Consider the following 21,084-nt stretch of genomic DNA (forward strand, 5'->3'; position numbering starts at 1 on the left):
CGTCTGTCTGGTCATTTGGGTGGTTTTGGGAACCTCCTCGAGGTGGAAAGTAGAGAGGGGCGCGGCCTGTTAGCTATCTCGGGTCCGCCCCGGCCGTGACAAATATAACAGTATAAAAGAATACAACAGTATGAACCTGTAGCTGGAATCTGCTTTCAAATGAGATCAGATGTGTTCCAACAGTGGGCACTTTTAAACCTAGATTAAAGACACATCGGTTTAACTTTGCATTTACTGAATGATTTAAAACAGTACGAATAAAACAGTATAAAAGAATACAACAGTATGATCGGTTTAACTTTGCATTTACTGAATGATTTAAAACGGTACAAATATCACAGTATAAAATTCAATTCAATTCAATTTTATTTATATAGCGCTTTTCACAAGTGTTAATTGTTGCAAAGCAGCTTAACATGAGAAGATGTAGAGGAGAACACAGAAAATCAATAGATAATAAAAGAAGTAGAGAAAGCGGTTAAACCGTACAAGCGAGCATATTAATAATTTAACGTATACAGTAAAGTGCTAAGTTAAGCCAAAGTTGGCTGACTCTCCCTGGGATTAAAAACCCTCTAGGAAAAAAAACCCAATGGGAAAAAGTCATAGAAGGACAAAAACCCTTGGGAGGAATTAATATATATTTATATATATATATATAGAAACGGTAGGGATAGGAGGCGGGTAAGCGAATTAAACTGGTTTAGCCGGTGGTCGTTGGTCGGGCATCGGCTGGTCATCACGTTGAAGGACAGCCAGTGGATCAGTGATGCAATGATCTTCACAGCAACCGGAACTGGGTCTGTTTGTCTCATGGTCCTCGTGGTTGAGGACGAGACAGGGAGAGGAAAAACAGAATTCTATTAGCGTAGGGGCCGTTCACATGCAATGCAAGTGTCAAACATTATAGTGGTTCAAGTCGGCTCGGTTCCAGACAGGCTAACTATTGCGGCAATAGTATATTACCCATATGAGGTATGTGAGTGCTTTGTTCTAGACAAACTAACTACTGCGGGAAATGTACATTTACTGGACATTTTATGTGAATGCTTTGTTAAAGAAGAATGTCTTAAGTTTAGATTTAAATTGATCGACTGTGTCTGATACTCGAACATTATTTGGTAAATCATTCCAGAGCTTAGGGGCTAAGTAGGAAAAGGATCTACCACCTTTAGACACTTTTGATATTCTAGGGATAATTAAGTGACCAGAATTTTGTGAGCGCAGTTTACGTGATGGATTGTATTCTGATAGTAGTTCTTTAATATACGAAGGCGCTAGGCCATTTAAGGCTTTGTAGGTGATTAGTAATATTTTAAATTGTATACGATATTTAACTGGTAGCCAGTGTAAAGATGCCAGAATTGGACTGATGTGGTCATACTTTTTAGATCGAGTAAGCACTCTTGCGGCGGCGTTTTGAACCAGCTGTAGCTTGTTTACCTGATTTGCATGGCATCCCCCGAGTAACGAGTTACAATAGTCTATTCTAGAGGTCATAAAAGCATGTATAAGCTTTTCTGCGTCTGATGCAGACAGCATATGGCGTATTTTTGAGATATTTCTAAGATGGAAGAATGCTGTGCGGGAGATGTTGGCGATATGACTATCAAAAGATAGATTGCTGTCGAACATTACGCCTAAATTCTTAACCGTGGAAGATGGCACCACCGTGCAGCCATCTATGGGCAACTTGTAATCTGACATATTATGTTTGTAGCGATTCGGTTCAATAATAAGTATCTCTGTTTTATTGGAGTTTAGCATAAGAAAGTTTTGTGCCATCCAGTCCCTAATATCACTAATGCAGTCTGTTAGCTTAGAAAACTGGTGGGTTTCGCTAGGATGCGACGAGATGTAAAGCTGGGTATCATCCGCATAGCAGTGAAAACTTATGTTATGTTTCCTGATAATGTCTCCTAGAGGTAACATATATAACGAGAATAGGATAGGGCCTAGAACTGATCCCTGAGGTATGCCGTATTTAACGGGGGAGTGATATGACTCTTCCTCATTTACATAAACAAAGTGATATCGATTGGTTAGATACGATCTGAACCAGGCTAACGCCTGACCACTGATGCCAACATAGTTTTCTAGTCTATTGAGTAAGATTGTGTGATCTATTGTGTCAAAGGCTGCACTAAGGTCTAGTAATATAAGGATTGAGATTTCACCACGATCGGATGTTAATAGGAGGTCATTTGTAACTCTAAGCAGCGCTGTCTCTGTGCTATGGTGGGGCCTGAATCCTGACAGTATGAACAGTATGAACCTGTAGCTGGAATCAGCTTTCAAATGAGATCAGATGTGTTTCCACAGTGGGCACTTTTAAACCTAGATTAAAGACACATCGGTTTAACTTTGCATTTACTGAAGAATATAAAACAGTACGAATAAAACAGTATAAAAGAATACAACAGTATGATCGGTTTAACTTTGCATGTACTGAATGATTTAAAACAGTACGAATGAAACAGTATAAAAGAATACAACCGTATGAACCTGTAGCTGGAATCAGCTTTCAGATGAGATCAGACGTGTTTCCACAGTAGGCACTTTAAAATCTAGATTAAAAACACATTGCATTGACTGAAGGATTTAAAACAGTACGAATGAAACAGTATAAAAGAATACAACACTATAAACCTGTAGCTGGAATCAGCTTTCAGATGAGATCAGATGTGTTTCAACAGTGGGCACTTTTAAACCTAGATTAAAGACACATCGGTTTAACTCTGCATTTACTGAAGAATATAAAACAGTACGAATAAAACAGTATAAAAGAATACAACAGTATGATCGGTTTAACTTTGCATTTACTGAATGATTTAAAACAGTACGAATAAAACAGTATAAAAGAATACAACAGTATGATCGGTTTAACGTTGCATTTACTGAATGATTTAAAACAGTACGAATAAAACAGTATAAAAGAATACAACAGTATGATCGGTTTAACTTTGCATTTACTGAATGATTTAAAACAGTACAAATGAAACAGTATAAAAGAATACAACAGCATGAACCTGTAGCTGGAATCAGCTTTCAAATGAGATCAGATGTGTTTCAACAGTGGGCACTTTTAAACCTAGATTAAAGACACATCGGTTTAACTTTGCATTTACTGAATGATTTAAAACAGTACGAATAAAACAGTATAAAAGAATACAACAGTATGATCGGTTTAACGTTGCATTTACTGAATGATTTAAAACAGTACGAATAAAACAGTATAAAAGAATACAACAGTATGATCGGTTTAACTTTGCATTTACTGACACTGCATGAAAAGTGGGATTTTCGTCCCCGTAAGCGCCTGTAGGCTCCCGAAAATCTCCCTAATTTTCGGCAGCTTTCCTCAATTTACAGGCAGCGAGCGTCGCGTTCGTCTGTGTCACAAATTGTCGTAAACGAACCATGACGCAGGTGGAGAGCCCCGCGGGGGTACGATGCCTCTAATTAGCATATGAATAGCAGCGAAACCTCAGCCGGCCAGGTAGAGCGTCTCTAGTCTAATTAGCATGTGAATAGCAGCGAAACTAGAGTAACTGCCCACTTGAATGTAGTCACTCAGTATTGGCTGAAGCCACTACTTTTAAACAAGTAAAATCTCCCGTGAATGGTTGGCAGATCACTGCAGACCAATCACAAGGGATTTTTCTTGTTTAAAAGAAGTGGCTTCAGCCAATACCGAGTGAGTAAATTCAAGTCGGGCCGTTACTCTAAAGAGGGGGGTTATGGGGCACCCTGGCTCATTATAAATGTAAACCCCAATAATAATAATAATAAATATATAATTTATGTGATATTAATTTTTTATATAATAATGTCATTGTGCTATGTACTTCATTATTCACACCATCAAGAAATATAAGAGAAAACAAAGAGGTTTATTTATAAACACACAGCTGTTTATTCAAAGAAAGAGCTTTATTTATAAACACACAACTATGTACAAAGCAGCATAATGTATCTTATATTGTCCTCCAAACACGTCAAAAAGTGCCTAAGACATTCGGGAAAGATCCCTAAAAATCTTTTTCAAAGTGTTGAAAAAAGAAAAAAAAACTCAAAAACGTTGTAAAAAAGTCACTTTTTCAGGCGTATATGGTGAGTTGCCCTGTACTTTGGTATCGCCTCTAATCTGAATTGCAGCGTGGCACAGAGCTCGGAGAGTTCCAGGCTGCGAGAGGGCGGTGGCCGCACAATCCATCCAGACACCCCGTCAACAATGCCGTCTTCATCAGACATGAGATCTATGGTGGCGCACTTTCAAATGTCCATCTCACCCTCACCCAGCACACTTCGTCTCGCTTCCAGCAACTGTAATATAATCAATAAAGACAATAAGTGACCAGAAAAATACTCACATTGACAAAAAACTGATCTAATATAATAAATCTTACCCTTTTTCTTCTAGATCGACTCCGAGCTAAACTTTTCGCATTTTCCGCCCGCGATGCGAGTTCAGGTTGTTTGTATCTGAAGCTCCGGCGAACCGACTCATAATACGTCTTACAGGCAGCTGGAAAACAATTAAATGAGACTGGTATTAATAAACAGAGTCACTGTACAATTAAACAAGAAATGAGGAAAAACATTAGAAGTTATACTTACAAACAATGTCGTCATTCTCAGCAGTTAAATGTGGACTTGCTAAAATAGCCCCAACCAAATAGGAGGTCACGGCTTCGTTATGAGGCGACGTTAGTCTGTGAAAACAAAATGTGCGGGTTTAAGCTCGGATCTATTAACGTATCTATTTCCTTATACAAGAATAAAAGCATATTCTTTAAATCGTAACGTTACCTTTGCTCTGGTTCAAAGCGCCTGCAGTGTGCCTCAGAGACGCCGTACAGTCTCCTAAAAAATACAAGACAAAAACACCTCTAAGCAATAAAACACACAGCTTGGGCTTTTAGCTTGGGCTACTTAAAAATATGCTTTTACATAAAATTATTCTTACCGCAATCTTGGGATTGTGCACCCGTCTTCTCGGAGAGTTACAAACACCAAACCAAACATCTCTTAATGCTCCTCTTGTACTGCTGTGTGAGCCGTGGCCATGACCTCGCACGCGATTGGACGAAGGCGAGAAGCCTGTCGGGCTCCTCCAATCACACGCGAGGTTATTGATATAAGGAAAATCTTGTGAGACGTGCGCGCATGCGTATGATATAAACAACAAACGCGATGTGCCGGGAGCTCTGTGTGATATCAACACAGTGTGCTGTCAGTTGAAAGATGGAAGTCCCAAGACTGAAGAAACGACCTTGGCGCTTCTGTGAACATTGCAACACTGAAGTGTCATACACAGTATTTTGACCACAGAAAGCGCTATTTCAAAAATGGAGTTTGGGAGAAAAAATCCAAAAGGACTAACGTTACGTCAGGTCAGATAACGTACAGAGCCTGCTGCTATCCAGGCATGAACCCGCTGTGAGTGATGTCCTGTCATGTGTAAAGACCCGGAGGATAACTTTACTGGAGTTAGAGAGATTGGTGAAAGTGAAATGCAATCCGAGGACCCAGAAAAAAAGTGATTGAAGAATTTGAAGAAATGCACCCAGCGAATTGCAGTTCAGACAACGGTGAGCATAATTACATATTTTTATATAAGCTTGGCTTGCTTTACGTATGTTAACATTTTAAACAATACTAAAACATATCAACAAGTAAAATAAAATAAAATAAAATCAACAAGTTAAACAAAAACGTTTTGAGTATGCTATATCAAAAAGTAGCCATCCAGCATGTTTTATCCATTGTGGCAGCCCTTGCTCACAAAAAGGTTCGAGACCCCTGGTCTAGTTAAATGTGGTTGATTATCACTGTTGTTGTTATTTTAATAGTATAAATTAATTTATAATTAAATAGGAATATCGCGTTATAATGCATAACGGTATCTTCTGTTTGTTGTTTTTCAGACGAACAGCAGATGACCAAAGCATTCATCTTTTCCTGGACATCTCCTGTTGTGTGGTAAGCATGAAATTACATTTGGATATACCAGTATAAAGTACATGCTAATCCAGAGCTAAAATGGGAAAACCTAACATGTTTCACCCACATTATTGTTTTCCACTCTCAAATTTCTGTTAGTTAACTAATGAAAGCAACTAAAATATAAACACACTTTATAAAGTATAAAAAAAACTAAAATGAAGTTGAAGTGGATGAAGTTCCCACAAAGTACTTAACTGGTTCATTGCACTAAGATAAAGCTAGCTGTTTGAGATGCACATGATCTTTTCCAACTACAGTTTTCAAATCTTTTCATACTCAAATGGCCATATTGATGAGAAATGACCATATTAATTATGTTCTTTTTAAATCTCAAATGACCATATTTACAATGGGGTTTTCAATCTCAAATGGCCATATTCATGATGGACTTTTCAATCTCTAATGGTCTAATGGTGGTGCTGAGTATGTGCATTGCATGTGTTTTAAATATGTCCTTTAAATTTCCATAGGATGACTATGTGGATGAAGAGGGGGAAATCCTTGCTGAGGAGCAGAGTGAAGCCTATCCTCACATACAAGATGGGGAGGAGCATGGAAGTGATCAGTCCAGAAGTGAAAAAACAGAAAACTTGTTGATGAAGCTTTTAGCCATGATGAAATTGACTGGTATCCTCCGTGACGACTTCTTACAGTATGTGGTTTGTCCAAAATGTATGACAGTGTACATGCTTACTGAAACCTATGAGCGCAGACGGGATGGTACAAAGGTTTGCAGGACTTGTGGTCACATCCCGTTCTACAATCACCCGCAGCAGAGGTCTGCATTAAGGAAGAAATATGGCTCTGCCTTGCTAAGAAAGGCTACATATTCGAGCGGTGAAGAGTATGTCCATCCAATACGTTCTTACTGTTACAAGAGTGTTGTGCAGTCTCTGGGAGGACTTGTTAAAAGACTTGGATTTGAAGAGAAATTAGATGAAAGGCGAAAGCGGGAACTGCCAAAGGGTGTGTTAGGAGATGTAAATGATGGACAAGTATGGCAGGATTACCAGTATGTGAATTCAATAAACTGTAGTCATGCCACTATGCACAGTATTCGAGCTGTGATGTAATTGCACAAGTTACCTTGCTTCATTCCCATCCGGACAGACATTTTGTTGTTTGACATGTTGTTTGATGGTGTTTGCATAGAATGCACAAATTGAGCCTGATTAAAACTCTGTTAAAACAATTAAAATTGTTGAAATAAATAGTTTGGTGTATCTTTTTTACCTAACATTTGTTATTGCTAATTACATACAGACAGTGTTGGGAGTAACGCATTACAAAATATAATATATTACAGTAATATATTAGTTTTTGCTGTAACGCAGTAATATAACGCATTACTCGTAAAATTTTGGTAATATTTTACTCGTTACAGTCTTAGTAACGAGCGCGTTACAACAATGCATTTCAAAATTAGACCGTGTTATTTTAAATTTTTATTTTTGACCAATGCGCGCGACCAGCATCCACACATGAAAAAGCTGTGTAAATGGCTGCGTCCCAAACCGCACACCTCCACACCATATAGCGGGCGAAAAGCACTGCTTCTCGTACTCTTTGCCCACCATATAGCACGGAAGCAGGCGGCCTGAGACGCAGCGTATGTCTATTTCCACGTGCTGTATGCAACAAGTTCTTTAACTTTGTATTTGAAATGCGATTTGGACGCGGTGCGCGTCAAATATAGAGATGTTTCTTAAAGAGCCGAATCTGGGAAGTCCGCGGCTGTATTATAAGCATTGAATAAAGTGGTCGCAATCAGGTCCGGTAGCGCCGCACACGCATAATTTTGCGAATAAGAGCAATAAGTAAGAGCAACAGAAAGTTTATATCGGTCTCCTGTGCTGCTTGAACCTCAGAAGTAAAGAGACTTTTACAAATGTTGCCAGTAAAATCCACATCACACCAGCAATGACAAGGTAAGCTTTGCTATGATTACAGTCCATATACATAATAGATTGCTAGGCTATTCCTATGCTATCTACAGTTTTATTACAAACAGCAACCTAAACTACAACATAACATTAGTGAAGACTTAAACAAATAGTACATTTAAACATCACTGTTTAAAGTTTTTACCAGCCTTTGTATGGGAACCTATATTCATTGTTTGGCAAAAAGCAGTGCTCCTCTGTTTGTTTGTTTTATTAAGCAATGATAGCCTACATGTAATCCTATTGGACTGAAATGAGCTGTATTCCTTGAGGCCTAATCCGCCAATAGGACTTTTTGATAAGTTGTGTCAACCCAGTGCATGCCAGGTTTGTGCTGTGAATCTGAATTAAAAGTGATCAAAAGAATAGAAATGAAAAGAGGTTGCTTGTCTTACCATGTTATTAGGCTATAGGTTGCATTATAGTGGGCTCTATTGTGTTTGGTATGTGTACCATAATTTACCAGACTTTTACCAGATCATTTGTCTATGTTTATGATTATGACAGTAATTGTTACTGTATTTTGCCATAAGTCTTCACTTTGCCTATTCAAAGCTCGAGGGCCAACAGTGTTATGTGCTGGCCCAACACATAACTTCTAGATTTATAAGCAGCAACAAACTACATTTTAACATTTTATAATGCCTAGTCATACTTCTGTTCTTTTGATGAAAGTAACTCAAAAGTAACGCAAAAGTAGTGTAACTCATTACAGTTCAGAGACAGTAATATTGTAATGTAACTAATTACTTCCAAAGTGTAATACATTATATATTACAAATTACTGTCATTTGAAAGTAACTTGCCCAACACTGCATACAGAGTTATTAATATACACTGTTAGCCTGGAGAAATTGAATCTACTTAAAGGGATAGTTTAAAAATTATTAGGAAAAAATATTTTGAAAGTATTGTGATAAATGGTGAAGAAAAGTTTGATAAATGATTGTCATTAAACTTAAAGTTGATTTTGAATTACTCTGTCCAACATCTCCACTTAGTTAACTGAGTTGAAAAAAATTATATTTTTAATTAATGTATAATTATAATTCTCTTAGTGTTATAAATGGTATTATAACACAAAACTCATGACTTAGTCAGTCATTAAATAAACTTGATTCTCCACTGAAACACAATACAATACAATGTGTTGTTTATGTCAATAAACACTGATCACCTGAACGGGGACTTTCATTTACAAAAATGGTAATTTATCATTTTAAACTAAACAACATAAATAATATTAGAGCATAAACCTCTATTACATTTTAACAAATATTTAAGTAGTTAAATCAATCTGAGACAAAGGATTATGGGTGTTCCTTACAACATGTACTGCTAAAGTTCATTCACTTGAATGTTTTAGTTTAATTAATTTTATACACTTAAAAGTTAAATGAACTAAGATTTTTTAAGTAAATGTCCATAACTCAAAATATGTTTACATCACGAAGACAATGTGTTAACAGTGTAGCATACTTTAAAAATAAATAAATTCAAACTAAAATTTAAGAGTCTGTAATTTGGCTTTACTGATACCAAAGATTTTCTTAAAATCAAAGATTAAAACCTCTCAGAATGTTACCTGAGTAAAACTCCCCCAGCTGCTACCCTGATTTGCATTTGTATAGCTCACAGCATGTTCATTTACATGTTAAAGCCTCCCCTAGAATTAGGGGAAGGGGGGACAACTTCCAAGCAAGACCCACGTCAACTTCTGACAACTTACGGCAGTTTTCGGTGTTGGCTGCAAATTGTCGTGCGCAGTCGTAAACTTGGAGTTTCACAGCAATCTACAGTGCCACATTCTGACGAAAATTCCACTTTTCATGCAGTGTGAATGATTTAAAACAGTACAAATGAAACAGTATAAAAGAATACAACAGCATGAACCTGTAGCTGGAATCAGCTTTCAAATGAGATCAGATGTGTTTCAACAGTGGGCACTTTTAAACCTAGATTAAAGACACATCGGTTTAACTTTGCATTTACTGAATGATTTAAAACAGTACAAATAAAACAGTATAAAAGAATGCAACAGTATGAACCTTAGCTGGAATCAGCTTTCAGAAGAGATCAGATGTGTTTCAACAGAAGACACTTTTAGATCTAGATTAAAAACACATCGGTTTAACTTTGCATTTAATCAATGATTTAAAACGGTACAAATATCACAGTATAAAAGAATACAACAGTATGAACCTGTAGCTGGAATCAGCTTTCAAATGAGATCAGATGTGTTTCAACAGTGGGCACTTTTAAACCTAGATTAAAGACACATCGGTTTAACTTTGCATTTACTGAAGAATATAAAACAGTACGAATAAAACAGTATAAAAGAATACAACAGTATGATCGGTTTAACTTTGCATTTACTAAATGATTTAAAACAGTACGAATAAAACTGTATAAAAGAATACAACAGTATGAACCTGTACCTGGAATCAGCTTTCAGAAGAGATCAGATGTGTTTCAACAGAAGACACTTTTAGATCTAGATTAAAAACATATCGGTTTAACTTTGCATTTACTGAATGATTTAAAACAGTATAAAAGAATACAACAGTATGATCGGTTTAACTTTGCATTTACTGAATGATTTAAAACAGTACGAATAAAACAGTATAAAAGAATACAACAGTATAAACCTGTAGCTTTCAGAAGAGATCAGATGTGTTTCAACAGAAGACACTTTTAGATCTAGATTAAAAACATATTGGTTTAACTTTGCATTTACTGAATGATTTAAAACGGTACGAATATAACAGTATAAAAGAATACAACAGTATGAACCTGTAGCTGGAATCAGCTTTCAGAAGAGATCAGATGTGTTTCAACAGAAGACACTTTTAGATCTAGATTAAAAACACATCGGTTTAACTTTGCATTTACTGAATGATTTAAAACAGTACGAATAAAACAGTATAAAAGAATACAACAGTATGATCGGATTAACTTTGCATTCACTGAATGATTTAAAACAGTACGAATAAAACAGTATAAAAGAATACAACAGTATGAACCTGTAGCTGGAATCAGCTTGCAGAAGAGATCAGATGTGTTTCAACAGAAGACACTTTTAGATCTAGATTAAAAACATATTGGTTTAACTTTGCATTTACTGAATGATTTAAAACGGTACGAATATAACAGTATAAAAGAATACAACAGTATGATCGGTTTAACTTTGCATTTACTGAATGATTTAAAACAGTACGAATAAAACAGTATAAAAGAATACAACAGTATGATCGTTTTACTTTGCATTTACTGAATGATTTAAAACAGTACGAATAAAACAGTATAAAAGAATACAACAGTATGAACCTGTTAGCTGGAATCAGCTTTCAGAAGAGATCAGATGTGTTTCAACAGAAGACACCTTTAGATCTAGATTAAAAACACATCGGTTTAACTTTGCATTTACTGAATGATTTAAAACGGTATGAATATAACAGTATAAAAGAATACAACAGTATGAACCTGTAGCTGGAATCAGCTTTCAGATGAGATCAGACGTGTTTCAACAGTGGGCACTTTTAAATCTAGATTAAAAACACATCGGTTTAACTTTGCATTGACTGAAGGATTTAAAACAGTACGAATGAAACAGTATAAAAGAATACAACAGTATAAACCTGTAGCTGGAATCAGCTTTCAGATGAGATCAGATGTGTTTCAACAGTAGGCACTTTTAAATCTAGATTAAAAACACATTGGTTTAACTTTGCATTTACTGGATAAATTAAAACAGTATGAATGAAACATTATAAAAGAATACAACAGTATGAACCTCTAGCTGGAATCAGCTTTCAGATGAGATCAGATGTGTTTCAACAGTAGACACTTTTAAATCTAGATTAAAAACACATCGGTTTAACTTTGCATTTACTGAATGATTTAAAACAGTACGAATAAAACAGTATAAAAGAATACAACAGTATGATCGGTTTAACTTTGCATTCACTGAATGATTTAAAACAGTACGAATGAAACAGTATGATTAATGTGAATACAGCTATTCATGTTAGTTTTCACACTCTGAGGATTACGTCAGAGTGAGAGTCAGAGTCAGAGTGAGCGTCGTGCATCAGAGCTCCGTCGAGTTTATCATCCAAATCCTATTTTCTGACTACCTTGTTCCTATTTATATAATATAACATATTCGTTTATCTCAAGAATACTTTACCGAGACGACTATTGAGCAGTACTACCACGTGAAACGATTTATCACTGCTAAACACCCAGTGTTAGCATATAGCCCGCTAGCATCAACAAACAGGTGCCGGTTTTAGTTACCATTTTGCCGATCTAATGGCGGACTCATCCACTGTATGCTATTCAGACCTGTCCTCACCTGAGCGGGAAGCTGTGGAGCAGTTGATAACCGGTTATCGCAGATCCTACGCGAAGTACAGCGCCCAGTTCACCCAGGCTCCAGACTTCCACAAGCGACTGAGAAGTGCAAAAAGCGAACACCCTACGCGGTGCAGCTTCACGGACCGCGCTCGAGGGAACGGAGACGCCATCGCCCAGAATGAAAGCGATCGGGAAGCCGTGGAGGAGCCGCTGCCCGGCCGTCGCAGATTCAGCTTGCCTCACATCACACTGGCTACAGACGTCCGCAGGCGATCGGGGCGTGCTGCGAGTGAGCTTCCCTCGCGATGTAGGTTCACGGACCGCGTCCAGGTGACCGAAGACGCCATCACCCAACATGAAAGCGGTAAGACTCCGCTTGTTATTGTAACCTGCATTACTTGCGACATGTACAGTTTAGCTTCTTCCATCAGCACAGAGGGGTTTACTTGTGCTAAGTGTATTGAAGTAGTAAGGCTGACGGAGAAGATTGCAGAACTAGAAGCGCGCATCCAAACGCTAGTTGATGACAGCAATACCGCTAATGCTACAAACGCTAATACCGCTAATGCTACAAACGCTAATACCGCTAATGCTACAAACGCTAATACCGCTAATGCTACAAACGCTAATACCGCTAATGCTACAAACACTGTTTCGGGTGCGCCTAGTGTTAAACGTAATACACATAGCTCGGTTCCATCATCTGAGTCAAGGGGGGCGACTAACTGGGTGACTGTCAGGCGGCAAAGTCGTTTCCGGTGCCCTCCCAAGACCCCCCTGGTAATTTCAAACAGGTTCAATATTCTAAGCAACACACCGACTGAGACGTCTGTTAAAAGTGCCTTGGTCATTGGAGATTCGATACTTAGGAACGCAAACATTGAGGCACCAGCCACCATAGTCGATTGTATACCGGGAGCCAGGTCTTCAGACATTAGATCAAAACTTAAAGTGCTGGCTAATGCTAAGCGTAAGTTTTCTAAAATTGTTATTCACGCCGGCACGAATGACACCAGACTCCGCCAGTCGGAGATCACCAAAGATAATATTAAAGAGATATGTGAAATTGCTAAAACAATGTCAGACAATGTAATATGCTCTGGTCCCCTCCCCGCCTACCAGGGGGATGAAACTTACAGTAGATTATTGTCTCTTCACGACTGGATGTCAAAATGGTGCCCTCAGCATAACGTAGGGTTTATAGACAATTGGAAGCATTTTCGGGGGAGACCTTACCCGCCAAAGAGAGATGGCCTCCATCCATCTCAGGAAGGAAGGGCGATTCTCTCTATAAATCTGACCAATAGTCTTACTTCGAATACAGTCTGACTATCCAGGGTACAAGTCAGACAACAGACGGATCGGCTTAACCGTCCATCTGTTAGCTGCCGTGATATGTCAAGATCACTTACAGATGTGGCCTTTAAAAATGCGCGTCTCTGAGACCAGAATGCCGCGAGCACTTCCGAAATTCTGCAAGATCCCGCAGAAGGGGGGTTCGGTGGGGGACGCAGGAAATACAAAAACCTGTAGATGGCAGTCGTGTTTCATGTAGGCCATACTGACGACAATTTGTGTGCTTGACTTCATGCTGAGTGTATACTGTATGATATTGAAGTAACATGACACGGAATTTCTGTGTTTAGGCGATAGACTTTGATGTCATACAAATGCAGGCTTATTTGGCAAACATTTCGTTGGCGAAGTTGTCTTTGCCTGTTACATAAACAGTCACATATGCTTCATAAAAATCCGACCCAAACGCGCATCATTTGTCTTATTTTTTTCCGTGTACTTACAGTACAAGAGACGTGATGTATGATAACTGAGTCTTATAACAAAATAACTCGCGAAGACCTTTGAAGAGACCGAGCGTATTTACGCAATAGCCTATCATTAACTAGTTTATCTAATTTTACATTTAGTTCATTTTTGCATCTGAACGTTTTACTAGCTTAACATGGTTGTGTTGCGCTTTTCTGCATTACCGAACAGTAGGAATATAAGTAGAAATATAAGAAAATATAAGGTAAGCGTGTTGTGTGTATTTCCTAATTATAAGCTTTTGGGAAATTGCACCAAAACTAAACGTGCATAAAAACATAAACAAGTCATTTAAATAAGCGAAAAATATTTTTTTATGAGCTCAAAATTTTGAATATAATGTGCTATTGCAAAAAATTGCCCATCTCTAATGAGAATATTCATCTTTAAAGTTGAAGAAACAAAAAAGTAATGTACTGATAAGCATTCGTCAAATATATATATATATATATATTAGGGATGTGCCCGAAGCCGAATGCGTTATTCGGAAGGGCACGGATAATGGCTTTAAAACGAATAACGAATTCATCCGAATAGCAGAAAAAATATTCGGCCAGACATAATCAAGTGTTTACAGCTAAATTATAAAGCCCTTAAAGCACGCATAATATGTGTGTTAAGTGAATGAGTGTAATCTATAAAATTACATGAATGAATGACATTTTCTGCGCGTCCCTTATTTAGAACCTCGAGATGTTTTGGAATTAGTTTTAAAACGCTCCTAATATCAAGCTTCTTTTAATCCAACTGTAAAAAATTACCATTTTAGTTTTTTTGTTTTATTTAATTACACAAGACCAGAAAACCTTGATAAAATGCTGCACTCTGATAATAAAATATTCGTTAATAACTCCGTGTCTCCGTGACTTCGGTCACAGATGATCTTTTAATTACTTCAAGTTAAAGCCAGCTTCATTGTCAATCTAGGTGAATATAAAATAAACAAGTAAATAGATAAAAATATGAAAATGTAACATTTTAAAAGCAAAATGTATACTGAAGATTATTATGACATGACTTGCAATTAACATAAAAAAGTTAGTAAATAACAGCTGAAACATTTGAATTACATCTTTCTAATTACCTTGTTTAAAATAATTTTGCTTGTTTTGAACTAAGTCAAAACTGACTTTTAAATAATAGAGCATACTGTTATTTGAAATTATAAACGAATATCTGATTATTTATTAATTTAGATGAAGATTAATGAGAAAGTTTTTTTTAAACAATTCGTTCTGTTCGCGCAAACGCTGTAGGCTATGGACATATTTAATAATGAGCTTAACAAGTTTTTTGTAATGCTTAATATGCTTTCGTAAATTCTTGCCAAAACAGATTTTTTTTACTATTCTGTCAGTGCAGGTACTTGCGTGTCTGTGCGTTGCGTTTCGGATCTGTCAGTCAGCGCGAGTCTTGTTGATCTTAATAACTTTTTAACATAAATCAGTCCCGAACTTTATCTCTCTTAATAACTTTTTAAACATCAAGCAAGTCCTGCATTTTATTTTCAAATTCCTGCATGTTTTAAACCGAAACCAAGATGTCAGACATGACATGCATCTTAGTATTAATCATTTCACTCTCAGAAAACGTATTAGATGTTTAATTAATAGAGTATTTGAAAACATCCCACTCATTTAGACAGAATGGGTCACATATGTAATGTGCTGAAAGACACAATAAACGCTTAAAGCGCTCTCAAGTTCAACGCAGAGTCTCCTGAGGTTGCGTATAAATAGCACGATGTGTAAAACTCGTGCAATACATACGCCAAATTCCACTTTGGCGTGCATATGATACGCAAGTCCTTCCCATTCACTTAAACGGGGCATCTTTTTTTGTCGTTTTATTTATTGGTTTCTCAATTTTTTTTCTGTTTTTTAAACCATTTTCGCTTGGGTTTAGGGTTAGATTTTAGATGAGCTTAATAAGGTTATTTAATATACAGGTTTCTCAATGTTTTTGTCCATATTTAAGCCATGGTCGCTTGGAGTTGGGGTTAGAATTGGGGTTTGGGTTAGAAAACCGGTTTTCAAGTTTTGACCAGCCTGTGGCGTTTTAATTCCCAACCTTGCAGTTCCTTTGTTTAAACGCAAATCTAGGCTGTAAGTTATTTTAAATGAATTTTTATAACTAAAATTAAGTGGATATCGGGTAACTTAATTTGACATATGTCAGTTCACATGTCAGTAAAAAATATCATATGATATGCCGAATGAGCATATAAACATATGTTTTCTTGTTCGCTCCACGGGTTTAAACGCCGTTTTTTTCCTAAAGAATAATGTTAAAACTTTATTGGTGGTGGTTGAGAATAATTTATATGGCAAAATAATTTTAGCGCAATATAAATGTATCATATTGTTATTCTTAATATAAGAGAATACTCAGGGTGCGATTTGTGAAAAAAACAGAGGGGGGGATGTTTTCATAGGCGTCGATTTCGGCGACGGTGGGTACCCACCATATTTCGTCATGAGTCATTTTGTACCCACCACTAGTTTTAACTTGTTTGTTTTCAGTGGTTATGAAGAGCAATATGAGAAATTTGGTAATCATTGGCCGACCTAACAAAATTCCATTATAATATTATTATTTTTAATATATATTTCTAATTACAATATTTCTAATATTCAGAAATGCGCCCTCCGCTCACGAGCTCTGATCGGAACAAACCCGAACCTCACTGTCTGCTGAACTTGCGCAGAAACATAAAAATATAACCAGCTTTTCAAAATGGTTTTAAAACTAAACATTTATACTATTTTAGCACAAATTATGAGCTTATTGAAGATTTTTTATAATTCTTGACATAATGCGTCTCTGTCCACAACACATTTCAAAACATTTTAATTCATAAAAATAAATCATGAGAACATGAACTCAGTCCTGCATTTGCAGGAATTGTAAAATCTTTTTTCTTATTAACTCATGAAGCAGCCTAACGCAATATTTTTACTCTAATAGCTTATATTTCCCCACACATATGAACTGTGATCATGCACAACGAAAAAACACGCAAGAACCAAATCCTGAATGGCAAAACCACACGGCACAACGTAGTGTCAACTTAAACATAAATATGAACAATGTATTGATTGCAAAGTTAAACCATTACAGTAGAAACAGTTTTAATGCTGCTTTTAAAGTAATAACATTAACTTTACACCGCGATGCTTTACAGTGAGTTACAGTGAAATGATAGAAAAGTCAGATGCATTATGTGTTAGTCACTTAGCCTCATTTGCGCAAACTGGACGCGCCCGCGCCTCGCTAAACGCCTCATCGGATTTATCATGTGTAACTTCAGCCATTTTCAGTGGTGTGACTGGGACACTAACTCCGCTTGTCATCATAAACAGATAATCAGAGTGTGATGTTTATTCCCGCTTTATTAATATGCGGCTGAATATGCTGCATTTCATCGTTTCGACACACAGCTCCATAACCATCTCGCAAGTGTTGATAGGCTATTACTCGGGAGGTGTAACCGGGTCTGTAACCAATCAGATAGCGCCGCGGGCGGGACATTGAGCAAGTCTGCAGAGTAGTGAATACAGAGAGGCTGCGCGGCAGCTATATCAGAGCCAGCCAAAGTAGCGCATTTTAAAACAAAATTGACTTTAATCAAACGATCCGTGATAAGTTTTGTGATCCGTCTCGCCACTAGTGTAGTAGCACTGATCACTTTGAGGGTGGGATAAATTTATCCCCACCGGGGATAAAAATAATTAAGCAGAGGCAGGGATACATTGACCAGAAAGGGGGAAATCCCACGCATCCCCCCCGGCAAATCGCACCCTGAGAATACTCATATATTTTTACAACACTTTTAACTTTAAAACATACATATAAAGATGCTTAGTACAATAGCTTTGCTTCTGACAACAAGTTTCTGTAATAAATCAGTAAATCAATCATAAAATGTTTTGACAGTGCCGAATAAAATTCTTGTCAATTCAAACAAAGCTGAAAGGTGTATAAAACCGCTTGAATTAACAATATCTGAACTGTGCTCTTTTGGATACCTCTACTTTTCTCATGTCTTTCTTTATAGCACATTTATCTCTTTAAAATATTGCTACTTTTAGAAATAATTTGTTTGCATTTGTTTTGTATACTGCACACTTTATACACTTTATATTTTACCAAACCCTGTTGCTGAAGGAGACGGACCGGAGCTCCGGCAAGGTGTGTTGTGGACCCGAGGAGGCGGAGCTGTGCTCCGGCCCAATTTAACCTATCTTTCTGGTACTTCCACTAACTGAGGTATCCGTACTCCTTTGCTGTCTGCCTGGCATGACTGTACCGGTCATCTAGGAATAATCTTCACCCTATTTTACCTAATGGGGCGCAGCGCAAACCCGTTGGCCTGTGACATCACACTACCGCGAGATCTATTCAAAAGCATACTGTAGGCCTACTGTCTCGCGGTGCTAAGACGTCACATGCCGTCCGATCGGTCCGCGCGGCGCCGCAAGATCGTCAAACGAGCGCTGAGCATTGAGTCAAATAAGACAAGCTTCAGAAAATTACCGAGGTCCGGACGGCCATGCCCTTTGTTTTGCCTCAAAATGCAGACAAATAATGTTTTTAGTAAGGCATGTTTGTTAAAACTAATTTTATATTCTATTTAAACTAAGGATGCTGGCTTACGCTTATAAAAAACCCTCCTACAGCTCCTGAGGGGGTGCTCTCACTATTCACATGTAAATAAAATGGTTAGAAACCGGTTTTTCTGGTTCTCATTGCAGGACTGTGCGGGGTGAGGGCATTCCGTTTTCATGTGGAGACACTTAACAAACACATTTGAAATACACCAAGTTCCAGATTACAACAAATACCAAAACACATCACGTTTGGGAGCAGTGCATGTAGGCCCTACTTATTTGAGTATAATGTATTGTGTTGGACACTATTTCAAATTGTCCTTTTCTCCACACAAATAAAACACTGATGTGCATGTCTATAGATCTTAGAGTCATTGCTATTATTTTCACTTTTGTGTTGGGTTAATTCCCTGACCAGACCTCGATCATTTTCTTACGCTCGTCTTATAATTTGACTCAACGCTCAGCGCTCGTGTGGCTTCTTCCTGCACCGCGCAGACCGATCGGCATGTGACGTCTTAGCAGAGGTGGGACAAAGTCATTGTTATGCAAGTCACAAGTTTGCTCTAAGCAGACCTCTTGGTGATGTCAAAGTACCGCGAGAGCGATTCAAAGCGGATTTCTCCACGTGATAACTGGAATCGCTCTCGCGGTACTTTGCTGTCACTGGGCTGTGGGTTTTTGTAGCTCCACACCAGTCTGCTCCCCAGTCACTTTCGCGCCGCTATAGTAATTTCATATGCCGATTGGATCGCGCAGTTCGGCAGAAAGTCAAACACACCAAATATATAGCCTAATATGTATATGCATTTCAACCCGCTAAAGTAGCAAGTGTAGCATGCTAATGGAGCGGCGCGGCCGTGTGAATTTTTTGTGAAATGGGTCAGTTGCTGCTGATTCTTGCCATAGCTCCGTTGCCCAAATGCGCACGCATACGGTGCCATGTCATCATTGTGTACAAACAGTTAAAGGGTCTATTAAGTTTTAAGATAAAGTCAAAATGAAACCGAGATGACCAATAAAATCAAACCAGTCAGACAGAGGTGCAACACAGAGGTCAGATGCGCAGTTAGTGGTAGTGCAAGAAGTAGCCTAAGTAATCAAACGCTGACTATTATATACAGCAGTTTAGTGACGAGAAATGTGAAACCGCAGTGACTGTCAAGGTGACAGGACAAGAAACATTACTGCAGCTGAGCACATATGGGTGTCCAGATTTAATGCGCTGCTTTCACTCCCTCCAGTAATTCACTTTCCGTTATTCAGCGTGTTTATTAACAAAATTCAGCGCCACCCTTTAATTCTTGAAGATATGTTTTTTTACTGTATAATGATTAGATTCACTGTGTTGTACTGGACTGCTGCTAAGCTTGAACTTGAAAACGATGCATCACGTGCGCGGTACAACGCTTCATCCACCCGTAGTGCGCGTGCACGGAGTTTAAATGTTCATATTTTGGCTTGAACATTTTATTGCATTTAGTCCTAAGGCCTACCTGTTGAAGTCATTAAAGTTAATTAAATAACAAAAGAAGAGAAAGTGTGCAGCAGTGTGCCCAGGATGGTAAAATAATTATTACAATGTATTCCTAATGACCAACAAAAGTTTTCTGCATACTAATATGGTTTGAAATCTATAGGTATTTGATTCTTTGGTTTTCTGATTTATTAAAATTCATATATGTAGAGCAGGGAAACAAGAAGTTTTTTTCCTGGGGTGCATGCCCTAGAAAATACTTATATGGACCTCGGTATTTATAAAATCATGCAACGCGGCGTGTTTGTCTTTACGTTGCAACATTTAAAATTTATTATTTTAAACACACATTTCACAAAGTATATATTGTTAGTGTAAATATTCATAAACTCAACACTTCCGAGGCGTTTTTCTAAAAAATAATGTTTAAACTTTATTGGTGGTGGTTGAGAATAATTCCTCTTTCCATATGTAACGCATTTTAGCGCAATATAAATGTATCATATTTTTATTCTTATTATATAAGAATACTAATATATTTTTTACAACATTTATAACATATATATATATATAGAGAGATGCTTAGTACAATAGCTTTGCTTCATAGAAGTTGCTGTAATAAATCATTAAATCAATCACAAAACGTGTTGACAGTGGCAAATAAAATGCTTGTTAATTTAAACAAGGCAGAAAGGTGTATAAAACCGCTTTAATTAGCAATATCTGAACTGTGCTCTTTTGCACACTTCTAATTTTCTCATGTCATCATTTATAATTATTCATTAGATTTAATATAAATACGTTTTGAAAAGTGTTGAATGCGAACGTGTAAGATATCTGAAAGGCGACGCAGCGTGTTTGT

At 37.4% G+C, this 21,084-nt stretch overlaps 2 protein-coding genes across 3 annotated transcripts in view; one reads left to right on the forward strand and one right to left on the reverse strand.

Moving 5' to 3' along the window:
- Positions 1-225: 225 nt before the first annotated feature.
- Positions 226-21,084, reverse strand: part of LOC129426343 (uncharacterized) — a 127,303-nt gene continuing 106,444 nt past the window's right edge. The window contains exons 13-16 of one of the 2 annotated variants that reach the window (XR_012369461.1): positions 11,591-11,807; positions 10,601-10,652; positions 2,650-2,711; positions 226-2,567 (exon numbers count right to left, since the gene is read on the reverse strand). The gene's annotated coding sequence lies outside the window, so the exon portion shown is untranslated. The remainder of the gene's footprint in view (positions 2,568-2,649; positions 2,712-10,600; positions 10,653-11,590; positions 11,808-21,084) is intronic. The other variant, XM_073867396.1, reaches the window with a different exon arrangement.
- On the forward strand, positions 3,421-7,220 carry LOC141364003 (uncharacterized). Its single transcript, XM_073868203.1, has 4 exons — positions 3,421-3,447; positions 4,159-4,328; positions 5,931-5,985; positions 6,480-7,220. The coding sequence occupies exons 1-4, from the start codon at positions 3,421-3,423 to the stop codon at positions 7,080-7,082; spliced, it is 855 nt and encodes a 284-aa protein (XP_073724304.1). The 3' UTR covers positions 7,083-7,220.

The sequence above is a fragment of the Misgurnus anguillicaudatus genome, chromosome 5, assembly GCF_027580225.2.
Source record: "Misgurnus anguillicaudatus chromosome 5, ASM2758022v2, whole genome shotgun sequence".
In the NCBI taxonomy this organism is placed as follows: domain Eukaryota; kingdom Metazoa; phylum Chordata; class Actinopteri; order Cypriniformes; family Cobitidae; genus Misgurnus; species Misgurnus anguillicaudatus.